General features: G+C 38.6%; 1 protein-coding gene across 2 annotated transcripts in view; it reads right to left on the reverse strand.

Annotated features, from left to right (window-relative positions):
- Positions 1-24915, reverse strand: part of LOC136857409 (arf-GAP with dual PH domain-containing protein 1) — an 86566-nt gene that overhangs the window by 24689 nt on the left and 36962 nt on the right. Inside the window, exons 5-7 of one of the 2 annotated variants that reach the window (XM_067136058.2) lie at positions 10264-10398; positions 9129-9351; positions 6876-6936 (exon numbers count right to left, since the gene is read on the reverse strand). In XM_067136058.2, the coding sequence (XP_066992159.1) occupies positions 6876-6936; positions 9129-9351; positions 10264-10398 (419 nt within the window). The remainder of the gene's footprint in view (positions 1-6875; positions 6937-9128; positions 9352-10263; positions 10399-24915) is intronic. The other variant, XM_067136059.2, reaches the window with a different exon arrangement.

Consider the following 24915-nt stretch of genomic DNA (forward strand, 5'->3'; position numbering starts at 1 on the left):
GACTTGTATTGATAAGGAGGATTTTATAAATATTTTTTTGTAAAGTGAAACAAATTTCTTCATCATTGTGTCCACACCAAAATAGCTGTTCCCCACTGTCGGCAGCCCTCAAAATGGTTTTCCGTGGTTTCCCATTTTCACACCAGGCAAATGCTGGGGCTGTACCTTAATTAAGGCCACGACCGCTTCTTTCCCACTCATAGTTCCTTCCTGTCCCATCGTCGCCATAAGACCTGCCTGTGTCAGTGCGACATCAAGCAACTTGCAAAAAAAAATAAAAAAATAATAAAGCTGTTTGTGAGGTTACAACTCATAGGGTCAGGAAGAAGAAAATACTTACAGCTGCAGCTTACATTATTTTAGTGAGTACAATTAGAGAAAAGTGCAGACAGAAGTGTGGCAAAGAAAAATACTGGAAATGCGAGTAGAATTAAGTTTGGAAAGAACACTTATGTCAGAAACTTTAATTCATGATGCAGCAGGTTTTCAAAATTCTCTTGAGAATGCCCCCACATGACTTTCAGTTCTTGTTGACAGTAATTGGACCTGAAATTGCAAGTAATGTTACAGATTATCGGAAAGCCAGCTCCACTAATGACAGGCTAATTTTTTATAGATAGATAGATAGATGTAGATAAATAGATTCATAGCAACTGGTAACATTTCACTTATATACCTATTTGTCTAAGACTATCAAAACAAGCAATTTCAGTTATTGTGTCTGAGGTGTTTGAAGCTTTATACATCAATATCAAGGAATTGGTAAAGGTACGAAATGAAGAAAATCTTCATTTAACCTACCTAGTTAGGATTGTATTATTTTAATGATATACTACGATTATGGGAGGTTAGGTTATTTTCAGCGAGGACCAAAGCTGGAAATGAAACTACATTAGAACACAGCTAAATGAATATCATACAGAATTAAAGGTAATGTATATTAGAACTTTCACTGCGATTTGATAGCCAATTTTTAGAAGAAATAAGAAATCATCATATTCTGCGCTATGAATCTGCGTGCTCTAATTGCATCCTTGCGCATGTAGGAACCGAAATGTTAACGAGAGCATGAAATGTTAATGAAAAGTTTCATTCACGAAAGTTAAGGAAACTTGGTTTATCAACATGTTTGAAAAGTTAATGAACACGCCATTTTGTTTATTAATATACAAAAATGTTTATGAACATTGTTCATTAACAGTGTTTATTAACAAAGTTAATGAAAACATCTTGGTGTGCACGTACCGTTAAAAGCACTTTCCTTTCCTAGTAGACTGGCCACTCTGAATTATTTTCATACTGGGGAACCAGTATGTTTCCACTCCATAGAGACCTGCTTGGTTTCGGGCAGGTAGTGGTACGCCCACGAGTCATCACCAGTGACGATTCCTTTTAGAAAGTCATGCTCTTCCGCGGCATAAAGCGTTAAGTGTCGTCATTCGCTGACCCTTGAGGTTGTCTGTCAGGTTCTTAGGCACCCAGAGAACACTAACTTCACGGAATCTCAACGTAAGAAATAAAATGACCTTTTCAATACAATATATCAAGTAAATAATATTACATCAGTCTTGGGACTAGTTTCAAGCCACTTAGTGGCCATCTTCAGCAAAAATAAAATTAAACAGATTATGTGATAAAAAAAACATAGGTATACAAAGCAAAGACAATGTTGCAGGAATAATTATAACATTAAAATACATCATCATCATCATCATCAGTTTACAGTTCCAGCTTCCCGGGTACTGTTCGTGAGTCTCTTCCATTCTGTCATTGAGATACGTTCTGTTGTTAATGACGTTCTCCAGTGTCCTTCCCTGATCTGCAATATCCATCTTTATGATGGCCATCCAGTGGGTTCTTGGGCTTCCCACCATCCGTTTCTTTGCCACATGTCTCTTCAAGTTAACATATGCTGTCCTTACTGGCTCCATCCTCATTACATGCCCAAACCACCTCAGTCTGGACATGCTGACACAATCCAACAATGATGTCTAAATCCCAGCTTCCTTCCTAATCACATCATTCCTCAACTTGTCCAGTTTAGTTGTGTGGTTTTTTTTTTTTTAAATACCGGGCGAGTTGGCCGTGCGGTTAGAGGCACGCGGCTGTGAGCTTGCATTCGGGAGATAGTGGGTTTGAATCCCACTGTCAGCAGCCCTGAAGATGGTTTTCCGTGGTTTCCCATTTTCACACCAGGCAAATGCTGGGGCTATACCTTAATTAAGGCCACGGCCACTTCCTTCCAACTCCTAGGCCTTTCCTATCCCATCGTCGCCATAAGACCTATCTGTGTCGGTGCGACGTAAAGCCACTAGGAAAAAAAAAAAGAAGAAGAAAAAACAAGTTTTTTAAATTGTGAACCTAAGGAACTTCATCTCCGATGCCTGCAACCTTGATGAGTCTTTCTTAGTGAGGGTGCAGGTTTCAATACCATAGGTTAAGACTGGTATGAAGAATTGATTGAACATCACCAGCTTTGATTTTGTTGGTACTTTGATATCCCAGAGGAGTGTTCATACTTGCTGGTAAAAGTGAGAGCTCTTTTGCACTCTATTTCCCACCTCCTTTGTGGTTAGTGTATCTCGAGATATTAATCTGCCGAGGTAAAGCTTTCCACACTTTCTAATGGATGGTTTCCTAGCATGATGTTCGCTGGTCATCCCTCTCTGTTTATTGCGATCATTACTGTTTTGAGTTTGCTTATCTTAAAATTGAACTCCTGGAACTTAACCTTCCATTCATTGAGTCTCGACTGTACTTGTTCCTCAGTTTCTCCCCAGATCATAACATCATCAGCGAAGGCCATTGGATTTAGCTCACCAGAGGTTTTCTTGATGTTCTTCATTATGTCACCCATGATGGTGATAAACTATAATGGTTATAGTGCACTGCCTTGCTGGACTCCACTTTTGGTCTTGAACCAGGATGAATGTCTGTTACTCAAACGCACACAGCTGGTACAGTTCTCATACAGCATCTGAACTTTTCTCACCAGTCCCTCTGGCACATTCCTTTTTCTCAGGCATTCCCATATCTTCTCTCTTGCAATGCTGTCGTATGCCTTCTCAATGTCAAGGAAAACCATAAACAGATCTTTGCCCTTTTCGCAATATTTTTCCAATAACATACGGACACTGAAGATTAGGTCTGTTGTGGACCTGTTAGGCCTGAAGCCATACCGTTCCTTTTCAAACTGTGGCTCTAAGATTACTTGCAATCTGCTCTCTAAGATTTTTTCCAGAATCTTAAGCCCATGAGAAAGGTGTGTTATTCCCTTGTAATTGGAGCATTTTCAGTAATTTCCTTTCTTAAACAGGGGGATAATGACACCCTTGCTCTGACCAGTAGGTATCTTACCATTTTTCCAAACTGCATTGAGTACTCTGTGTAGCCACTGCAAACCCTGGACTCCTGCTGCTTTAATCATGTCCGTGCTGACTTCATTGATTCCTGGGGATTTCCCTTGCAGCAACTTCTTAAGGGCTGCTTCTGTTTCTGCCCATGTAATGGGAGGTTCTTCTGTGCAGGTTTCAGCAGCTAGTTCTTTTGTTCTCTGATCTGCTTCTGTCCTGTTTAATAGGTGATCAAAATGATTCCTCAGAACCTCTCTGATGTCCTCTTCTTTCCTGGCCAGGTTTCCATTAGGATCCTCAATTGCTCTGATGATTTCAACTAAATTCCTTTTGTTTTGATCACTCTGAACAATAGTTTCATATTGCCTCTGCTGTTTTCTTTCATTTTTTTGAGTAAATTTTTCCCAGCACTTTATTTTCACCTCTTCTACTACTATTTTCTCTCTCAATTTCTTGTCCCGGTAAACTTGCTCGAGGTCTCTGATATTTCCCTCATCCCTTACCTGTTCTGACTTGGATTTCTCTCTATCTTGTTCTTTTTGTGCTATGTTCCTTCCTTTATTGAGGATCTTACTCTTTCATTCCACAAGGGTGTCTCTTTTTCCCTTACTCTCACACTTGTCTCCCCGCAAACCTCTATTGCTTCTTTTATCAAGGTGTTTTTAAATTTTGTCCACTCTACCTCACCACTCTGCACTTCTTCTCTAGGCAGTTGTCCTCTTACACGGTCCTGATAGTCTGTCCTTTTTCCGATCTGTTGTAGTTCCCACACCTTAATCTTAGGTAATTTTCTGGTTGTTATCTTTGGTACAAAAATGTCTTTCAGATCTGCTACTAATAACCAGTGGTCACTATTGAGGTTCTCACTTGGAATCACCTTGACGTCTACTTCTTTCTTTATCTGTAATGACATGGTCAATGACTATCTTGCTGTTTCCATCCCAGCTGTAAGGGTAATCTTGTGACTGACTTTTTTATTGAACCAACTGCTTTATACTACCAAACAGTTTATTATGCAGAAGTCTAGATGTTTCCCTTCTGAATTCATTCTCCCATAGCTATGTGGTCCCATCACCTCATAGCCGTTCCTGTCTGTCCCGAGCTGTGCGTTGAAGACCCCAATGATGATTGCCCTCTCTTCACCGATGGTCTCTTCTAGGTCTTCGAGAAACTTGTTCTTTTCATCTCAACTGCAACTTGTCTGAGGGGCATACATTTGCACCAGTGTCATTTTCTCTTTCCCAAGGTGAACTGTTGTCTTTATAATCCCTCTCACTGATGTACTGGATCTCTGTAATACCATCTACCTCTTTAGACAATTTCAATCCTACTCCATTTCTCATCTCTCTGTTGTTACCATTCCAGTAGAGGGTATAGTTTTTCCTCAAATCCTTCTTCCCTTTACCATTCCATTTAGTTTCACTCAGTCCTAGGATTGATATTTTCCTTCTCTACATGATGTCCACTAACTCTTCACATTTCCCCATCAAACTCAGTACATTGGTTGTTCCTATTCAAGTGCGTTGTCTTCTCCGGAGATGTTGCACAATCGCAAGGCTTGGCCTAGCATCAGGCTGTAAACCATCATACCTGGCGTGAGTCTGCGGATGCTGTTGTCTACTCAAAGAGTTCTTTGTTTGCATCTGAGGCTCATATAAGTGTTTAAAGCAATTGCAGTTACTCTCCAACTGACTTGCTAGGCTTACATTCGAGAAGATTTTCTGTCAGGGTTATCTCCCTTAGCCTTTAGCAGTCCCCTGCCACATCTGCAAGGCAGCAGCTTCCAGCTGAAGTTGTGTGTCATTTCCTACACAATGGCATCAGCAAGTCCCTAAGGGTGAACTCCTTTGCCCATAGCCATTGGTTCTCCCTTAGTTCGTCAGGTTTCGTAACAGCCGCCCAACCCTTCGCCACAACAGTCGCAGGTAGTACCGTCTACTGTCGCATACGGTAGCAGGATGTACCTCACCTGACTACCTGAATACATATAAAACAAAAATTACGATTGTGATCTTGTCACAATATGATGTCTAAGTAGATTAGGATCTCAGGCAATGAAGTAAATTTGGAAATGATAGCTAGAATTAGGAATGAATAAACAAACAGAAAAGAAATTTAAAAGGAGATAAATATTATTTATGAGACTCACCTCTACAGTTTTATATGTATTTTAATATTATGATTATTCCTGCAACCTTGTCATTGGCTTGTATACATATGTTTTAGTTATCACATAATGTTTAATTTTATTTTGGCTGAAGATGGCCATTAAGTGGCTGAAACTAGTCCCAAGACTGACGTAATATTATTTACTTGATATATTGTATTGAAAATGTGAACACTCTTGTCAATATATTTCTTATAATTGCACTTCAATATGGAACAAAAATGAAATTCATAGCTTATAAGAATTTCAACGTGTCATGAACAATGTCGTACACTGCACTATAGGAAAAGTTGAACGTCTGCGATAAGGTTTGCAGGTGCACACGCTGGTCATTCAAAATTGCTGCCTCAATGGTGCGGGCATTCTGCAAAGTTGAAGCTGTTGCCGGCTGCCTGGAGCGTGGCGAATCACTAAGGTTCACATGGCTCTCTTGGAAGAATCCACACCACCTGGAGACATTGCTACGGTCCAGACAGTCGTCCCCATACACGCCACGCATATCCCTGGGAATTAAACACGGTGTATGCTCTTTGGCCCACAGATATCGAACTACACTTCGCTGCACTTCACACGTGAACAATAGTAGCATGCGCGCCATGTTTGTTTAATAGTGCAGGTTTCTCTTGCTAGAGCTGCACATGAAAACAAAATACCCTCTGTAGCGCAACTGCAAACTATATTGTCATAAAATTTCAACATTCCAGCGGCAATACCAGGGAGAAAAAAATTATTGTGCATGACTTTCTGATCTGCCCTCGTATTTACATTATATTTAAAAAAGAGCCTGTTTTCTTGTGGTTACTGTTGAATTCCACTTGCAGCTACAACAGCGTCTGAATATTATGGTGCATTGTTTGAAAACATATTAATAAATTATGTAGGACTAATGTTTTTTAAAATAACACATGAATTGAAACTAACATTTTGAGAATCTTTCCTCCTAAAATCAGGGCGCATGGATTCTTCACATATATACAGTAATTGCATCTCATGAATTTTGCTGCTTTCTTCAATAACAAAGTAGAAGTACAGTATTGTCCTCCTGCCAGACTGATCACAGAAACAGATAATATCAAATTGTAGATGGCTCCAGGCTAAGTGCAAACCCAGACACATACACAATATTTATTGCTTGTATCTCTTGAGACCAACAATTTACTTATACTTGTGGCAGAGAGCTCTAAAAGGTTTGACGATTGATATAACGTGTATACAAAAGCCATAAGCACTTTACATTTGATATAATACATTAGTTTACAGGAGAAACAAACTGCCCACATCGTCTTGTCTCAAGAGATCTTTAGATTAGCAGAGATGATGGAGGCAATGTACTAAGCCGAGGGATGCTACACTACCTGGACGAGAAGATGCTCATGCTGCTACTTGCCGTCCGCTTACGAACCAGTCGGGAAGCAACTGAAACAAATTGGTTCTCCTGTTATTTTATAACACAAAGCAATGCCGTGATCAGATTAGGCTGTGCAAAATTTCAGTTTTGCTACTAATGAAGAACCCATCCCAGTTCAAGGTACAAACTTAGATCAGAATGTCTTAATGAATTCAGCAACACAGAGCTTAACTAACCTCAAAGTGGGATAGGTTCCTTCTTAAATGCTCGTCTAATTACGGCATTTGTTAGATTATAAGCCGACACCAACTGTATGCCAACTCCTAGGAAATCAGGAACGAAAATGTAAAAAAAAAAAGAAATAAAATTAATGAAGCACACAAAGCATAACGAATACATTTTCTGCCATTTAAATGTTTAGTCACACATCGCCATAAGATGATTCAGATTCCTTTTTTTTAAAGTTGCTTTTACATCGCACCGACACATATAGGTCTTATGGCGACGATGGGATAGGAAGGGACTAGGAGTGGGAAGGAAGCGTCCATGGCCTTAATTAAAGTACAGCCCCAGCATTTGCCTGGTGTGAAAATGGGAAACCACGGAAAACCATCTTCAGGGCTGCCGACAGTGGGATTCAAACCCACTATCTCCCGATTACTGGATACTAGCCGTACTTAAGCGACTGCAGCTACCGAGCTCGGTGATTCAGATTCACAGTCACTTATTTCTTTATAAATTTGACCATATTAATGGTCTATATTGGTTCATATTTACTACTTATGCTGAAAACTTATTTCTTTGTCACTGTCCTTGTCCAGAGCATCGTTTCTCCGCTGTCAAGCGCAATCGAGACTGAACCATTTTTAAACCCATGACTGACAGTTTTTGAAGTAATGTTTGGGGACAATACTAGAATTTTACAAGCTTCAGTTAACCCATTGGCATATTCATATTCCAGCCCTTTGCATGCCCACGATTAGTAATTAATTGACATAAATCACAGTTCATGAGAACTTTAATTTATTGGTTATTACTAGGGACCTGAAAAAATCACATTTGCGATAAATGCGGATTTTCGAATCTTGTACTGAATCCAAGCCTACGGTAATTCTAATGTGGAATAAAATAAATTTTATGCATAAATAGAAGTGCGACAAAATGCGAATAGTGACCCAAAATGCAAAATTAGTGTGCGATTTTGGTGCGAATTCTGTGAAAATGTGCTATTTTACTGGCAAAAACAACATACTTTAGCAAAATCATCAGAAATACTAAAAATAAGATGGATAAATCTTTCAACCGTTTCGATCGATGAAGAAAAGTAGCCAATCGATTGCTGCTTGCTGACTTTAATCAATATTTACAATGGGAATAGCAAGGGGAATAAGATCTGTATTGATTATCGAAATGTAAATAAAGTGTCATGGAAATAATGAGATAGACGCAGCGTTGTTTTTCTGTTGTTCAAAATTGAAACTAGTGAAGAATAGAAAGTCGAGCGATCGTTTAGGTTATGAGGCGAGGAGCTAACGGAGATGAAAAGAAGGACAGTAAATGAAATTGGGATAGGAGGCATAGGGAAACGGATGTGGCCTATGAATAGGAATTGTTCCGGTATTTTCCTGGAAGTGAAAATGGAAAATCACAGAGAATCACAGAGACTGTGGGGTTCGAACCCACTCATCTCCTGAATGCAGAACTTGGCTCCATAGTTTAAACACATGCAGCACTCTGTATTATAAAAATAAAATGATGATGGACGGCATAAACATGAGCTCTATTTCCACGTAGGAAAGATAACTGATACAATGCGGAAAAGAAGGATTGTTTTCTATGGTCACGTGAAAAGAATGAGTCCTGCAAGGTCAATCAAGCGGATTTTCTCCTACTTCCATCATAAGAAGACAAAAAGGGCCTAGTTCAGTAAGGTAGAAAAATATCTACAAGAGGTGGGCATTACCATGATGAATCCGGGAGCACAACCCACTTAAGAAGAAACTTCAAAGTCACGAGAGTTTCCAAGAAAAGCCAAAGCTGAAATTAAGGAAGACATGGACTGAAAGGGAACAACACCGGCAACGAATGTGGGAGTACTGGTCAAATGTTAAAAGCTGGGGAAGGAGACAGTTGAAATGACGTGGTCCTTAGGTGGCCGAAATGACATGAATTAATGAATGAATAATAATAACAACAACAAGAACAATTATATTTTGAAATTAACTTCTTAATTTTCTGACATATAACAAGCATTACATACTGCAGGAATCCTGAGGGGTGAGTGGTCTCTCCAACACTTTGTCTATTGCATGGATCCATTCATCTCGATCGTCATCTGTTGCCGCCGACAGGTGGAACGATCGATCTGGAGTACGTAGCGTGAAGGAAAATCCCATATCCTTGGTTCCTGGAGGTACTCCGACTCTCACACCATAGCCATCCAACATGTGGCCCAAGAAGATCTCTCCCTTCGGATACGCATCCTAGAATTGAACGCATGGAACAAGTTGGCAAGTTGAAGACTCAATGATGGACTTTTGGAAGTGGGGATAAATCACAAGAGGCAGGATGATACGTGTGGCATTCCATAAGAGAAGAGTGAGCCCGTAATGAGTACACTTTTCTCATTGCCACTCCAGGCAGCACCGACCAATGCCAGTCCGACATGTGTTGGCAACCTCGCTTGTATCGCATGAGTGGTAACCATTGTTTCAAAGGCAGCAGGGCTGTGCAAGAAAAGGGCGAACATGACATTGGCAGTTGTGCTGTAAGCAACTATTGTGGGATATTGTGTACATGCAGAGATGTGTTAGTATCCAAAGTGTAACGGTGATAACTTTATCTGAGGAAATGTGTGCAAGGAAAAAAGGCATGTATTAGTGTAAAAGCGTCACAAGATGTTGAAGCACATGTTGTAGGTCTGCCATGAACATGTGGGTGATTCACTGCACTGAGTGATAACCAACAGAGTGCTCACATTTGTAAGCTCTGATGTGCTGTTTTAATGTTATCACTATCATTCTACTGTTTACAGTATAAACTACATTACCTCCACAAAGGTGCTTAAGTTTTTTTTTTTTTAATGTCCACAGAATAATTACGTAGTCCATGTTCTACAAAATAAAATATTCATTGTTCAGTAATCTCATAATGAATATGTAAGGAGTAACCCATGACGGGGTTGCCCTTATCCGATTTAAGGATATGCAAAACTTGCATGTCAATTACCTTAAAACACGTTTGGCGGGCTCGCTCTTCTCAAGCGTAACGACTCCTATAAGGAGAAGAAAATATTGCAGAAGCGATTTAAGAGAAAATCTGAGGTTACTGCATATGACAGTCAATATTCAACAATGAGTTACTGAAGGTTCATTTTTACGAAGGACAAGTCTTACCAAGGGGTCATCGTGGTACATCAACTTCCTATTATCCAATGTGAACCACCGTTTCTTATACGAGTCAGAACTTCGGGGCCCAGTCTTCCACAACCAGCCTTCTCGTGCAAAGTCTCTAGTCAAATGACCCACCAGCTGTAAGAAAAAAGGACAAGCCATATTGTAGTTTGCTGCTCATAAAAGTAACATTGAACAGAATCTCGATGTTGGTGACGCAGTAATGCTTCCTTGGAGACCAGCATAATCTACAGTATAGAGTTCCTTAATTTGAGATAATAATAGCAGTACCAGAAAGGAACAAGCAAGAGATGAATCAAGTCATCTATCGTACCTAGAGACATGAAAAGGAGCAGGTAATGGGATACGTATCACTTAAACTGCAGTGGTACGTATAAGTTAGGAAATTAGTTTGGAAGGGTAATAGGGAGGTACATTCAGGGAAACAAGGTGGCCTAGGGAGCGGTGATAAGGGAACAGGGAACTGGAAATCAAGTAGGGATGACATAATGATGTTAGTGTTGAATTGTAGAAGTATTGTAAAGCAAGGAATAGAATTAAGTAATTTAATAGATATATATTTACCAGATATTGTAATAGGAGTTGAATCATGGCTGAGAAATGATATAATGGATGCAGAAATTTTCTCACGGAACTGGAGTGTGTATCGTAGAGATAGGATAGGAATGGTGGGAGGGGGAGTATTCATTCTGGTGAAAGACGAATTTGTAAGCTACGAAAAAGTTAAAGACGAGAAACATGAAATTCTAGGTGTGAGGCTGATTTCTAATGATAATAGGCAACTTGATATATTTGGAGTGTACAGACCGGGAAAGGGCAGCGCTGATATGGATTCAGAATTATTTGATAAGATAATCAGCTATGTGGGAAACGACATGGAAAGGAATGTGATTGTAGCGGGAGATCTAAATTTACCAGATGTCAACTGGGAAGGAAATGCGAACGACAGGATGCATGACCAACAAATGGCAAATAAGTTAATATGGGAAGGACAGCTGATTCAGAAAGTGATGGAACCAATGAGAGGGAAAAATATCCTGGATGTGGTGCTGGTAAGACCAGATGAGCTCTGTAGAGAAACCGAAGTAATAGATGGTAGTGATCATGAAGCAGTTTTTGCCGTAGTTAAAAATAAATGTGACAGAAAGGAAGGTCTTAAAAGTAGGACTATTAGGCAGTACCATATGGCTGATAAAGCAGGCATGAGGCAGTTTCTAAAAAGTAACTATGATATGTGGAAAATGGTAAATCAAAATGTAAAAAAAATCTGGGATGGATTTAAAGCCATTGTTGAGGAATGTGAAAACAGGTTTGTACCTTTAAGGGTGGTAAGGAATGGTTAAAGACCCCCCCCTTATTATAATAGAGAAATAAAGAGACTAAGGAGGTGCAGACTGGAAAGAGGATTAGAAATGGCTATGGGAGTAAGGAGAAATTGAAGGAACTTACTAGAAAATTGAATCTAGAAAAGAAGGCAGCTAAGGATAACATGATGGCAAGCATAATTGGCAGTCACACAAATTTTAGTGAAAAATGGAAGGGTACCGGTATGTATAGGTATTTTAAGGCAAAAACAGGTTCCAAGAAGGACATTCAAGGAATAATTAATGAACAATGGGAGTGTGTATGTGAGCACCTTCAAAAGGCAGAAGTATTCAGTCAGCAGTATGTAAAGATTGTTGGTTACAAGGATAATGTCTAGATAGAGGAGGAGACTAATGCTAAAGAAGTATTAAAATTTACCTATGATAACAATGACATTTACAGTAAGATACAAAAGTTGAAAACTAGAAAAGCAGCTGGAATTGATAAGATTTCTGGGGATATACTAAAGACAATGGGTTGGGATATAGTACCATATCTGAAGCACTTACTTGATTATTGTTTGGTTGAAGGAGCTATACCAAATGAATGGAGAGTTGCTATAGTAGCCCCTATGTATAAAGGAAAGGGTGATAGACATAAAGCTGAAAATTACAGGCCAGTCAGTTTGACGTGCATTGTATGTAAGCTGTGGGAAGGCATTCTTTCTGATTATATTAGACATGTTTGCGAAATTAATAACTGGTTCGATACAAGGCAGTTCGGTTTTAGGAAAGGTTATTCCACTGAAGATCAACTTGTGGGATTCCAGCAAGATATAGCAGATATCTTGGATTCAGGAGGACAAATGGACTGTATCGCGATTGATATGTCTAAAGCATTTGATAGGGTGGATCATGGGAGACTACTGGCAAAAATGAGTGCAATTGGACTAGACAAAAGAGTGACTGAATGGGTTGCTATATTTCTAGAAAATAGATCCCAGAGAATTAGAGTAGGTGAAGCTTTATCTCACCCTGTAATAGTTAAGAGGGGAATTCCTCAAGGCAGTATTATTGGACCTTTATGTTTTCTTATATATATAAATGATATGAGTAAAGGAGTGGAATCAGAGTTAAGACTTTTTGCGGATGATGTTATTCTGTATAGAGTAATAAATAAGTTACAAGATTATGAGCAACTGCAACGTGACCTCGATAATGTTGTGAGATGGACAGCAGGCAATGGTATGTTGATAAACGGGGTTAAAAGTCAGGTTGTGAGTTTCACAAATAGGAAAAGTCCTCTTAGTTTTAATTACTACGTTGATAGGGTGAAAGTTCCTTTTGGGGATCATTGTAAGTATCTAGGAGTTAATATAAGGAAAGATCTTCATTGTAGTAATCACATAAATGGGATTGTAAATAAAGAGTACAGATCTTTGCACATGGTTATGAAGGCGTTTAGGGGTTGTAGTAAGGATCTAAAGGAGAGGGAATATAAGTCTCTGGTAAGACCACAACTAGAGTATGGTTCCAGTGTATGGGACCCCTACCAGGATTACCTGATGCAAGAACTGGAAAAAATCCAAAAAAAAGCAGCCCGATTTGTTCTGGGTGATTTCCGACAAAAGAGTAGCGTTACAAAAATGTTGCAAAGTTTGGGCGGAGAAGAATTGGGAGAAAGAAGACGAGCTACTCGACTAAGTAGTATGTAAAATTCTAAATTCCCATGGAGGGGATTAGATATTTTTCACCAACAGAGTATGTTAAAAACAGATCAGATATATGGCTTTTCAGACATTGGGTAGGGTCTGACACATCCCACTCTGATGAGTCTAGTGTCAGACCTAAGACGAAACGCTAGTTAATAGAGCAAACTCCTGAAAAGCCTTACATCTGATCTGTTGTTAAGTGGTATGTTCCGAGCTGTCAGCGGAGAGATGGCGTGGAATGACATTAGTAGACGAATAAGTTTGAGTGGCGTTTATAAAAGTAGGAAAGATCACAATATGAAGATAAAGTTGGAATTCAAGAGGACAACCTGGGGCATATATTCATTTATAGGAAAGGGAGTTAGGGATTGGAATAACTTACCAAGGGAGATGTTCAATAAATTTCCAATTTCTTTGAAATCATTTAGGAAAAGGCTGGGAAAACAACAGATGGGGAATCTGCCACCTGGGCGACTGCCCTAAATGCAGATCACTATTGATTGATTGATACAAACTATGACAGGCCAGCGTGAGATTTCTGATTATTCTTGAAGTTGATTCTGAAGTTCCTGCTGCTTTAACTATGGCGATTGTGTGTTAATTACGCTGATACCTCTTTGTAACTCCTAGTTTTTCCTTCTCTATTTTCAGTTTTGATAATACTTTGATTAAAATTACTTATAATAATAATAATAATAATAATAATAATAATAATAATAATAATAATAATAATGCTATTTGCTTTGTGTCCCACTAACTACAGTAGAAGTCCGATATAGTGAGAATTCATAAAATCAAAATATTTACTCGCTATAGCGGATTGTCGTTATATCCGATTTTTTAATAAAAGTCGGAAAACCCCTCATACACATTAACATCGGTATAAAATGGCAATCGGTTTGTGTTTCCGTGGATGATACCCACAATACGGCTTACTTGTTATTATTTTTCGAAATCCGATACTACGTAAAAGTGTACATTTAATTTCATTCTGAAAAAATTATAGTACTGTATTTCTCTGAATCCAAGATGAACCCCACTTTTCCCTTCAAAAAATTTGAATCAGGCTCAAAAAGTGCTTTGTAAAATCATATAAATACCTTTGTTTTACAATATGCATTTTTAGACTAGTTTTAGATGCCAAACATTGGCTTTCGTTATGCCTTTTTTTTTTTTTTCGGCTGCACAATTATTCATTATTTCCCCGGGTTTAATGGCCATTAACTTATTGGCATCACAATACTGAAGAGAACCCATTGAAAATTTGCCAGCAATACCTATTCCATGCATCTCTACAATAAACGTTCCACCCGGAAAATATTCTGGTTGTGTATAAAACTGTTACTTTCCTCAGCGTCAGATATAACCGGCTAACGCTACATGCACATCTCGCTTGCCGGGTTCGGCCAACTTCAGCGGCTAGCGATGTATGGGCCTAATTGTGGACACTGAAGGTCAACGAATGAGTTTACTGCGCCAAGGTATGGCCATTCTGGCCATGCGTTTTTCGTGCACATACCTCACCATTTTCATCTTCGACTTCTTTAAAGCATCCTTGTTGTGGACCACCGAATGTATTTTTTGTACAGTACATATTTTTTAAGCTATCTTTGTCTTCACGCTAACACCAAATATTGGCTTTAGTTAGGCCTATGTGCGGCTGCACAATTATTCTACATTTCCGAGTATTTAATAACCATTGTAAAATCATATGAATGCCTTTTTTGCACAGTATGCATTTTTAGACTATTTTTAGAAACCGGACATTGGCTTTCGTTAGCCTACTTTTTTTGCAGCTGCACAATAATTCATTATATCTGCAGGTTTAATGGCCATTAACTTAAAATTGGCACCATCATACCGAAGAGAACCCGTTGAGAATTTGTCCGGCAATACTTATTCCATGAGTCTCTACAATACGACGATCCATCTGGAAAATATTCTTGCTGTGTGTAAAACTGTTACCTTTTCTCAGCGCAAAATATAACCGGCTAGCGCTACACGCACGTCTCACTTGCCGGGTTCAACCAACTTCAGCAGCTAGCGATGTATTGGCCTAATCACGGACATTGAAGGTCAAAGAACGAGTTTATTGTGCCAGGGTATGGCCATTCCGCCCTTGCATTTTTCGTGCACATACCTAACAATTTCATCTTTGACTTCCTTAAAGCATCCTTGTTTCGGACCACTGACTGTATTTTTTTGTACAGTACAAATTTTTTTAGCTAACATAATATCAACGAGAACCCGTTGAAAATTTGCCGGCAATACCTGTTCCACGTATCTTTACAATAAGACTATCCATCACAAAAATATTCCTGCTGTCTATAAAACATAATTTTACTAAGCCTCAAGTACAGTAGATGATACAGGTGTTGATTCCCATAGGGAACCTAAAATATTAGTCCCGAATGAGTAAATTTGGTGGGTGTGCTATTTACCAACTGATAAGCCTAACTTAGCACACTGGGGGGGGGGAAACGCTGGCAACCAGGAATGAGTTAGCTGGAAAATTTATAATGTCCAGGTACAGTAGACGCGTTATAACTCTGCCAATGAGTAGCAGTGGCCTTTCTAAGAATACGAAGGCTCGCATGTTTTGATGACATTCTGCAGATTTGTGAAACGTTTTTGTAGAGGCTAATAGAACGTCATTCTCTTCACTATTTCCCGAGATCCAGTGATGTTACACACAGGCACTGTACAGCTGGTTGTCATGGCTAGCAATGTATAATAAAGAAGCGGTCGTTTATTGTCCACGAGTTTTGTGTGTGCGTACGTGTGCAGGGATGAAAAAAAAGCAGTGTGGTTACCACAGTAGTTGCCAGTGGTATCCATAACTTACTGTTAGGCCGCGAATGCAAGACAACCCTTGATTTTTTGCATGAGATTCTGAGAAAAAAACGTCGTCTTGGATCCGGAGAAATGCGGTATCACTCCAGAGGCTTCTGTGGCAAATATTTCAGTTTTCTTCTTCAAACGGCATCACCTAATTTAAGCGTAAATGTATCATGAAAACATATTTGAAACGCACAAGACAAATTATAACCTTCTCGCTAAAAACTTAAAAGTGAATAGCCTTTCTGAAATTTAAAAAGACGCGAGAAAATATGAACTATGCTCTGGATCCAGTGATGCACTCTGCCATATCTTGAGGTATATCACATTCTTACTTAATTTCACTATATAACATTAAGAGATTGTTTATTTCAGCCTTTATTTTTAATGAGTTAACAACTGCTATCGGTCACGTTATTTACGCATTAATTACGAAAATGTATTATCCTCTTTCATTTAAAATTTTCTTTAGACAACAGCAGTCGATGGGTATTACTAATCGACTCTAACACCACCTTTGAATGTCGACGAGAGAACTCGCAAATGCACATAATGAGAAAACTATATCGAACCGAAGATGAACGATTACATTTTGTGGCAAACGTTTCAGTTTTCTTATTCAAACAGCATCACCTATCCTAACTTAACCGTACTATACGTATGATGAAAACACACTTCCAAGCGCCAGAAGAGAAATGATAACCTTCTCACTATAAATTTTCATGATAATAGCCTTTCCGTAATTTAACCAGATAGGAAACTTAAATAAATGTTATAGTTTATTTACAACATATATTTACACTTGGAACTAGTTTCGACGCTGTTTGGCGTCATCTTCAGCCAAAATGTGGGAAATAGGCTAGTATGTAGACATTTATATTACACAAGGTGTTACATCAGTGTGATTAAATGAGAGAACATGAAGACGCAAAGTACAATGTCAGTTTCAAAGTGGACATGAAGGGTGAGTCAAAATTGTATAAACATGAGATAACATATCACTTAAACAATAAACATATAAACATATAAACTGTAACAAAACCATGCGGAAGTACGAGATGATTGGTATTGAAGATTCAAATCACTTCAGACACTCTTCCATTGAATGTTGCCTGCCGCGAGTGTAGTACAAAACATAGGTTATATTTCAGTAAACACAATCTTCTCAAAAATGCACATAACATTAAAAATATTTGGGTTGAGATGAAATTTGGCAGTTAGGGATTGAAATCACTTATTCAATAAGCATCAATTCAAAAAACAGCTGTGAAGGGTGAGACAAGAATTGCACAAGCGTGAGTTTGGACTCGATAAATGCAAAAAGCACATGAAACACAATCGAAATTGTAGGTTCGTGATGGATTTGGCACAAACGGTCTGCATTTAATCATTCATTGAGTGGCATCGGTGCGAGTGTAGTTCAAATGTGAGTTAGGATTTAACAGCCTCTTAGAATTGCACGTGACATCTGAACTCATGGTGCGAGATGAACTTGGCAGTGAAGATTCGAATTGTAGATATTCAGTAATGTCAATTCAAAACAGTCCATGAAGGGTGAATGCAAAAGCTATATCATACGAGTTAGGACTCATTAAATAATATTTTCAAATACAAATAACATATTCAACTTTTCGTAGTACAAGGTGAAATTGGCAGTTAAAGAATTAAAATTTGTAGGATTTCTTCGTCAGGTGCTTGACCTGACTCGTATGATATAGCTTTTGCATTCACCCTTCATGGACTGTTTTGAATTGACATTACTGAATATCTACAATTCGAACCTTCACTGCCAAGTTCATCTCGCACCATGAGTTCAGATGTCACGTGCAATTCTAAGAGGCTGTTAAATCCTAACTCACATTTGAACTACACTCGCACCGATGCCACTCAAAATGATTAAATGCAGACCGTTTGTGCCAAATCCATCACGAACCTACAATTTCGATTGTGTTCATGTGTTTTTTGCATTTATCGAGTCCAAACTCACGCTTGTGCAATTCTTGTCTCACCCTTCACAGCTGTTTTTTGAATTGACGCTTATTGAATAAGTGATTTCAATCCCTAACTGCCAAATTTCATCTCAACCCAAATATTTTTAATGTTATGTGCATTTTTGAGAAGATTGTGTTTACTGAAATATAACCTATGTTTTGTACTACACTCGCGGCAGGCAACATTCAATGGAAGAGTGTCTGAAGTGATTTGAATCTCCAATACCAATCATCTCGTACTTCCGCATGGTTTTGTTACAGTTTATATGTTTATTGTTTAAGTGATTATGTTATCTCATGTTTATACAATTTTGACTCACCCTTCATGTCCACTTTGAAACTGACATTGTACTTTGCGTCTTCATGTTCTCTCATTTAATCACACTGATGTAACACCTTGTGTAATATAAATGTCTACATGCTAGCCTATTTCCCACATTTTGGCTGAAGATGACGCCAAACAGCGTCGAAACTAGTTCCAAGTGTAAATATATGTTGTAAATAAACTATAACATTTATTTGTATTGAAAAGGTGGACCCTTTTAAGTTTCCTATCTTCCATTCTCAGTTCAATATGGACAAAAATGAAATTCTTAGATTTAAATTTAACCAGACGCGATAAAATATAAACTAATCTCTGAAATCAATTATGCACTCTGCCATATCTTGAGATGTATCCCATTCTTACTTAATTGCAATATTTAGCATTAAATTAAGACATCGTTTAGTCAACCTTTATTTTTTACGAGTTAACAACTGTTATCATACACATTATTTATGCATTTATTACGAAAATATGTTCTCTTTCATTTCAAATTTTATTTACTAATCGACTCAGACATCGCCTTCGAATTTGATCTAATAGAGCAAACGCCTGAAAAGCCTTACATCTGATTTTTGATCTGATTTTTGACATGCTCTATTGGTGGAAAAATATCTAATTCCCTCCATGGGAACTTAGAATTTCCATTCGCCTTCGAATGTCGATGAGAGAACTCGCCGGTGGACATAGCGAGGAAATGATACCGAAGGTAATGTATCGCTTTCAACATAATCGCTGGGGTGCATAAATATTGGTAATGGAAAAAATCGTGCGCACTTAATCGCTCGTAATAACGGATGGGTCAGTGATAGGACTCTCGCTGTAACCAAAGGATATTACATAGTTTAATATAGGAATTTTGAAGGGACTGCAAAAGTTGTCGTTATATCGGGATTCTCATTATATGCCAAACCCCATCGGACTTCTACTACGGTTTTCAAAGACACCGAGGTATCTGAATGTAGTCCCGCAGGAGTTATTTTACATGCTGACGTATTTGAGCACCTTCAAATACCATCTGACTGAGCCAGGATCGAAACTCCCAAATTGGGGTAAAAAGGCCACCGCCTCAACCGACTGAGTCACTCAGCCCAGCAAAATTACTTCTTTTTCCCCTTAATATTCAACAATGGTGCTTACTAATGCTCTACCTTGTGAGAGACTATTGTAATATGCGGCTCAGTGCCAACTTTTCAAAGGACGCAAAGTCGCATTATCACGCACTGGGTGACTGCAATATTGTTACTGGTTGCAATTTTATAAATTAACATTTTAAAACCACATTGTAGTGTAAACATGTAAAGTGAGATCACGTAGAATGAGGGATGCCTGTAATTGAAGAGAGTTCAGAGACTAATACAGTCCCTAAAAATTATGATTATGCAATGCTTGTCATCAACTAAATCGACTAGGCTCTGCTACCAACTTAAACTAGGTAACAGTCACACAACAGAATGGACAGCTAGGAGCCATATTAGCAGACTGTGGAAATTAGAATAATGGGATGCGTGCCCACCACGCTTTGCTAGCAGTTGCAGGAAAGGATCACAGTTCACCACAAAGTGCAAGACGTTAGACCAAGATCATGTTAGTAGCCTAGTGCTTCAAACCAAAGGAATTCATGCCACAATAATACTGATTTATTAATTAACTGCATCACTTGTATACCTCACTCTACAACATCAAGAGTTGCTCATAAAAACATAAGGCAGAAAAGGAACTCCCTCTATTACCCTGAAACCTTGAATGTCAACTTCTAACTCATGGGTGGACTCTCACAGTTTGAATGGTGAACTTACAAGGTCAGTATGATTTGAGTTGCAGAGGTAGTAGCAACTTGATGACAAGAATAAACAAATTATTTCTTAATAAGTGATTCCAAGAGGATGTAAACAGGAGAAAGTCCTCCTCTCACAAATCAAGCCATATGAAGGATCAATTTTTCATGTTTTTCCTTGTCTCCTTTTCTATTGTTTCCTCTTCTGATGTTGACACATTATAGTGTTTATCCTATTCACATTCCTACCTTTCCTTTTTTTTTTACAACTTGTTTTACGTTGCGCCGACACAGATAGGTTTTATGGCAACAATCGGATAGGAAAGGACTAGGAGTGGGAAGGAAGCAGCCGTGGCCATAATTAAGGTACAGCCCCAGCATTTGCCTGGTGTGAAAATGGGAAACCACGGAAAACCATTTTCAGGGCTGCTGACAGTGGGATTCGAACCCACTATCACCAGGATGCAAGCTCACAGCTGTGCGCCCCTAACTGCACAGCCAACTCGCCCAGTCATACATTTCTATATACGGCAGAACCTCTCCTTACCTTCCCGCTTTTAGCGAAATCTCATTTTTAACTAATACTTCCGGTAGTCCAGTCACTGTGTTTTCACGACATTTTTACAATTTCTATGAACTATCAGATACATTGTGCAACTCGCGATTTGGCTTATGAAGACCTTAAAAAATAAATAAATGTTTCTTCCATAATGTAACCCACATTACTTGATTTTGTATTGAAAAGGTGGAAATATTTTACTCTTAATTTTTAATTTAATTGTAGTTCAATCAAAACTGCTGTAAGCACAATTTTATGTAAACCTGATTTTAACGAATTCCACATCATGGAAAACTCCACTTTTAAGGAACAGATTTTACTCAGATTTAAACACGAGCCCTTTTGTACCATAACAGAAATTTGCAAGTGATACAAATAATTTATTATACTTTGATATATACGAAACATGACTAGACTTCTAAAGGCATCAATAATCAATATTTCGACAACCTGAAGTCAAGTTCCAGTGAATTTGACCTGCTCGAGTAATGTTGAGGTGTGAGGCAGTAACACTAGATCGCTGCTCATATACGTACCGGTGAAAGAATAAAGTCATGAGTTCTGTAGAGCATACGTACGTAATATAAAGGAGCTGGCTCCTATTGGACTTTGCCAAGATCTTCACGGAAACATGTTACGGAACATTGATATATATATGCAATCGATGTACATGAAAACGACTAACAAAGCGTGAACACAAACGTAGCAAATTAATGTCACTGCTGCCGAGAAACATAAAATAACTGTGCTGACACAGGCACAAGAGTTGTGTGGTTTCCAAAAATTGATAGGAGTTATTTTCTGCGCTGAAACAAATACCTGATTTTCGTAATACAGGAGAGAATTTTGTACAATTATTCCCTGTGCGCATAAATCATTTTGGACTTATGATGACTCATAAAAAGGGACATCAGATTCATTTATAAATACAACTTTATGAAATGTTCCATTGAGATATACAGGGACATGAACATCTTTTCCTTGTCAAGATGCAATAAGACATACCCTAAAGCACTACTCACATACAAATACAGAAAGTAGGTACAAGAAACACATTCATAACTATCAAACTAGGTAAATAAATCAGATACACACTGGACATGTATCTTCTTTAAGGTATGGAGTAAAAAGTACAGCATGTTCTGCCGCAGCATCGTATAACAAACTGCCAATTGAATTAAGGAGTATTGAAAAATTTTCACCATTTAAGAAGTCTGTTTTTACTTATTTCTTACAAAAATATATAGAACATAATGCATTAATTATTTTTGCCACAGTTTCAGAACGGACGACCCGGCAACAGTGGTGACACACAACGCTACACCTGTGTAGCAGCAGGTTTTTACCACCTGCTCCCAACGTTGTTCAGTTGAGCATTGTGTGTGTGACGTGTAAGACCTGTTTGACACAGTGCGTGTTTAGTGCATTGGTTCTGAACTGCAAACAGGATCATGAACGGCCAAAAGATCAATGTACAGTTTTGTTTTAAGCTTGGCAAGACACCGAAAGAAAAGCATGCGATGCTGGTACGTATTTATGAAGATCAAGCACTGTCATTGAAGTGTGTGTATGAGTGGTTCGCCCGTTTTTGAAGAGGCCAGGAAAGTGTTTCTGACAATCCCCGTAGCGGAAGACCGGCGACCGCCGTCAGTGACGAAAACAATGAGAAGGTGAGGACATTAATCATGAACGATCGGCGATTAACTGTGCGCATGATAGCAGATGAACTGCAGATTAACCGTGAATCCGTGTGACAAATCGTTACCCAGAAGTTAGGGAACAGTAAAACGTGTTCTCGTCTTGTGCCACATCACTCGGCTGAAGATCAGAAGCAGGCACGTTTAGAGGCTTCACAGGATTTTATCGAAACGGCAGATGCGACACCAAATTTCTTGAACTGTATTGTCACTGAGGATGAAAGTGTTGGTTCAGGTACAACCCTGAAACAAAACGGCAAAGCATGGAATGGCGTTCTCCGGGATCCCTTCGTCGGAAAAAGGTCAGAGCCGAAAAGTCACGCATCAAAACGATGCTCATCACCTATTTTGATAGCCAAGGCATTATCCAGAAGGAATTTCTACCTGAGGGAAGGACGTTCAATGCTGCATGGTACACTGAAATTTTGACCTGTTTCATGAAAAGTCTACGCAGGGTACAACCCCAGTACGCACAACAAGGTTCATGGTTTTTTGTCCATGACAATGCTCGCCCACACACAGCCAATATCGTCAAAGATTTCATGGCAAGAAAGGGGGTGGTGCAACTTCAACATCCCCGTTACTCGGCAGATCTCAATCCTCTAGACTCTTCCTATTCCCACGACTGAAACTCCCTTTGAAAGGAAAGAGATTTGACATTCCTGACATCCAATGAAACGTGACAAGGCTTTTGAACACCATCCCAAAGGAAGCCTTCTTGCAAAGTTTGCAGGACATGTATCGCCGATCTCGGCAGTGTATAGTTATGGTAGGGGACTATTTCGAAAGTCAGTAAGGACACTGTCATGCATTGTTCATCTATGTTGATAGTACAGGACTATTCACCGAACATTATTGTAACAGGTTGTATTAAGAAAATTAAACATTTTTTAACCATGAATTGTAAAGCCAAAATTGTAAAGGGCAGTCCCTACCTCGAGCTAGAAGCTCAATGGGACAATACTGAGAATGAATGAATAAATAAATAAATAAATAAATAAATAAACAAACAAACAAACAAACAAACAAACAAATAAGCAATGAGAAATTTTCTCTTCTTGCTATTGGTGTATGTTTCCAAATATGTGTCTGCCAAAGCATTCAAGCTGACATTGGCGATGAAGCATCGTAGCCAACCTGTATTTGCATTGTCCGAAGTGCTCACAAACAAGTATCCATGATGTCACTCCACTCGAGCAGTAATACTTTTTGACTGGTTTTCCCATCCCTAATTAGGATCATTAAATTAGCTTAGGACAAAATTGCAATGTTTAATTGTTTAATATATTACACTTTTTACAAGAACCCCTTTTCAACAAATACCCCTATTTATTACTCTCAGGTCCGTTTAATTGTTTAATATATTACACTTTTTACAAGAACCCCTTTTCAACAAATACCCCTATTTATTACTCTCAGGTTCAAGCCCATATTTTATACTTGTCCCCAGAATCCAAGAGATTTTTGTGATTTTCAAAACAAAGAAATCCTGCCTTTTACCTCCTCACTGGATTTTAACTTGCAGTCTTCTACATTTATATCCCTCTTACACCATTCAATAGTGCACAAGTATTGCTATGTTCTTTATCACTAAGTAAACTTAAAACAAAAAATACAGTGACCTATTTGTTTCTCCATTACTGTAAATAAAGATTACGAAAGTGATACCAGCTACACATTAACTAATTTATGCTACCTACAAACTAATTCAGAAGACTGAGCAGAGTGGCCATGTATGTCACCATGCTACAGCAGCCATTCCCAAACTGTGGTCTGCGGAACTCTGGGAGCTGCGACGCTAATCCACAGGGACCACAATAATAATGTAAGTTGTAAGTGATTAAAGAGAGATATTTCATTGTATGAACACAATTCACAGATCATTATTCTAAATTTAGGAACTTATGTCTTCAGTGTTGTATATGACTTACACACACTAGAACCTCGTTAATATGTTTCTGCAAGGGACAAGGAAAAAGAACGTGTTAAGCAAGAAAACGTACTAATGAATATATGAATAAAAACTACCCAACAGGTATATGAAAACACTAGATACCATTTTTTCCGACATGAGGGCATTTTACGTCATGTATCTGTGGGTAGAGTGAAAACTATAGGCCTATCTACCATTTCTAAAGAGGACAGGAAAGTATCCAAAGGTGTGGAAAAAAACGAGAGAACAAATATGAAAACATGTGCACAGAGGCCAACGAAAATATCGAAGTATTACTGAAGATCACACTCTCTCTAAAACAAATGTTATTAGAATCCTTTTATTTTGGAGCAGTGGGTTATTTAGGATTATTTTCTGATCACACTCATAGACAATGCATTCGAGGTTACATTCAACCTTGAACAATTGCGAGAAAATTTTGTCCGCGATTTTGAATCGAACGAAACTTCAACCAACTTGAGTGATTGAGTTGAAACTAGA

The sequence above is a fragment of the Anabrus simplex genome, chromosome 1 (genome assembly GCF_040414725.1).
Source record: "Anabrus simplex isolate iqAnaSimp1 chromosome 1, ASM4041472v1, whole genome shotgun sequence".
NCBI classification, from domain to species: domain Eukaryota; kingdom Metazoa; phylum Arthropoda; class Insecta; order Orthoptera; family Tettigoniidae; genus Anabrus; species Anabrus simplex.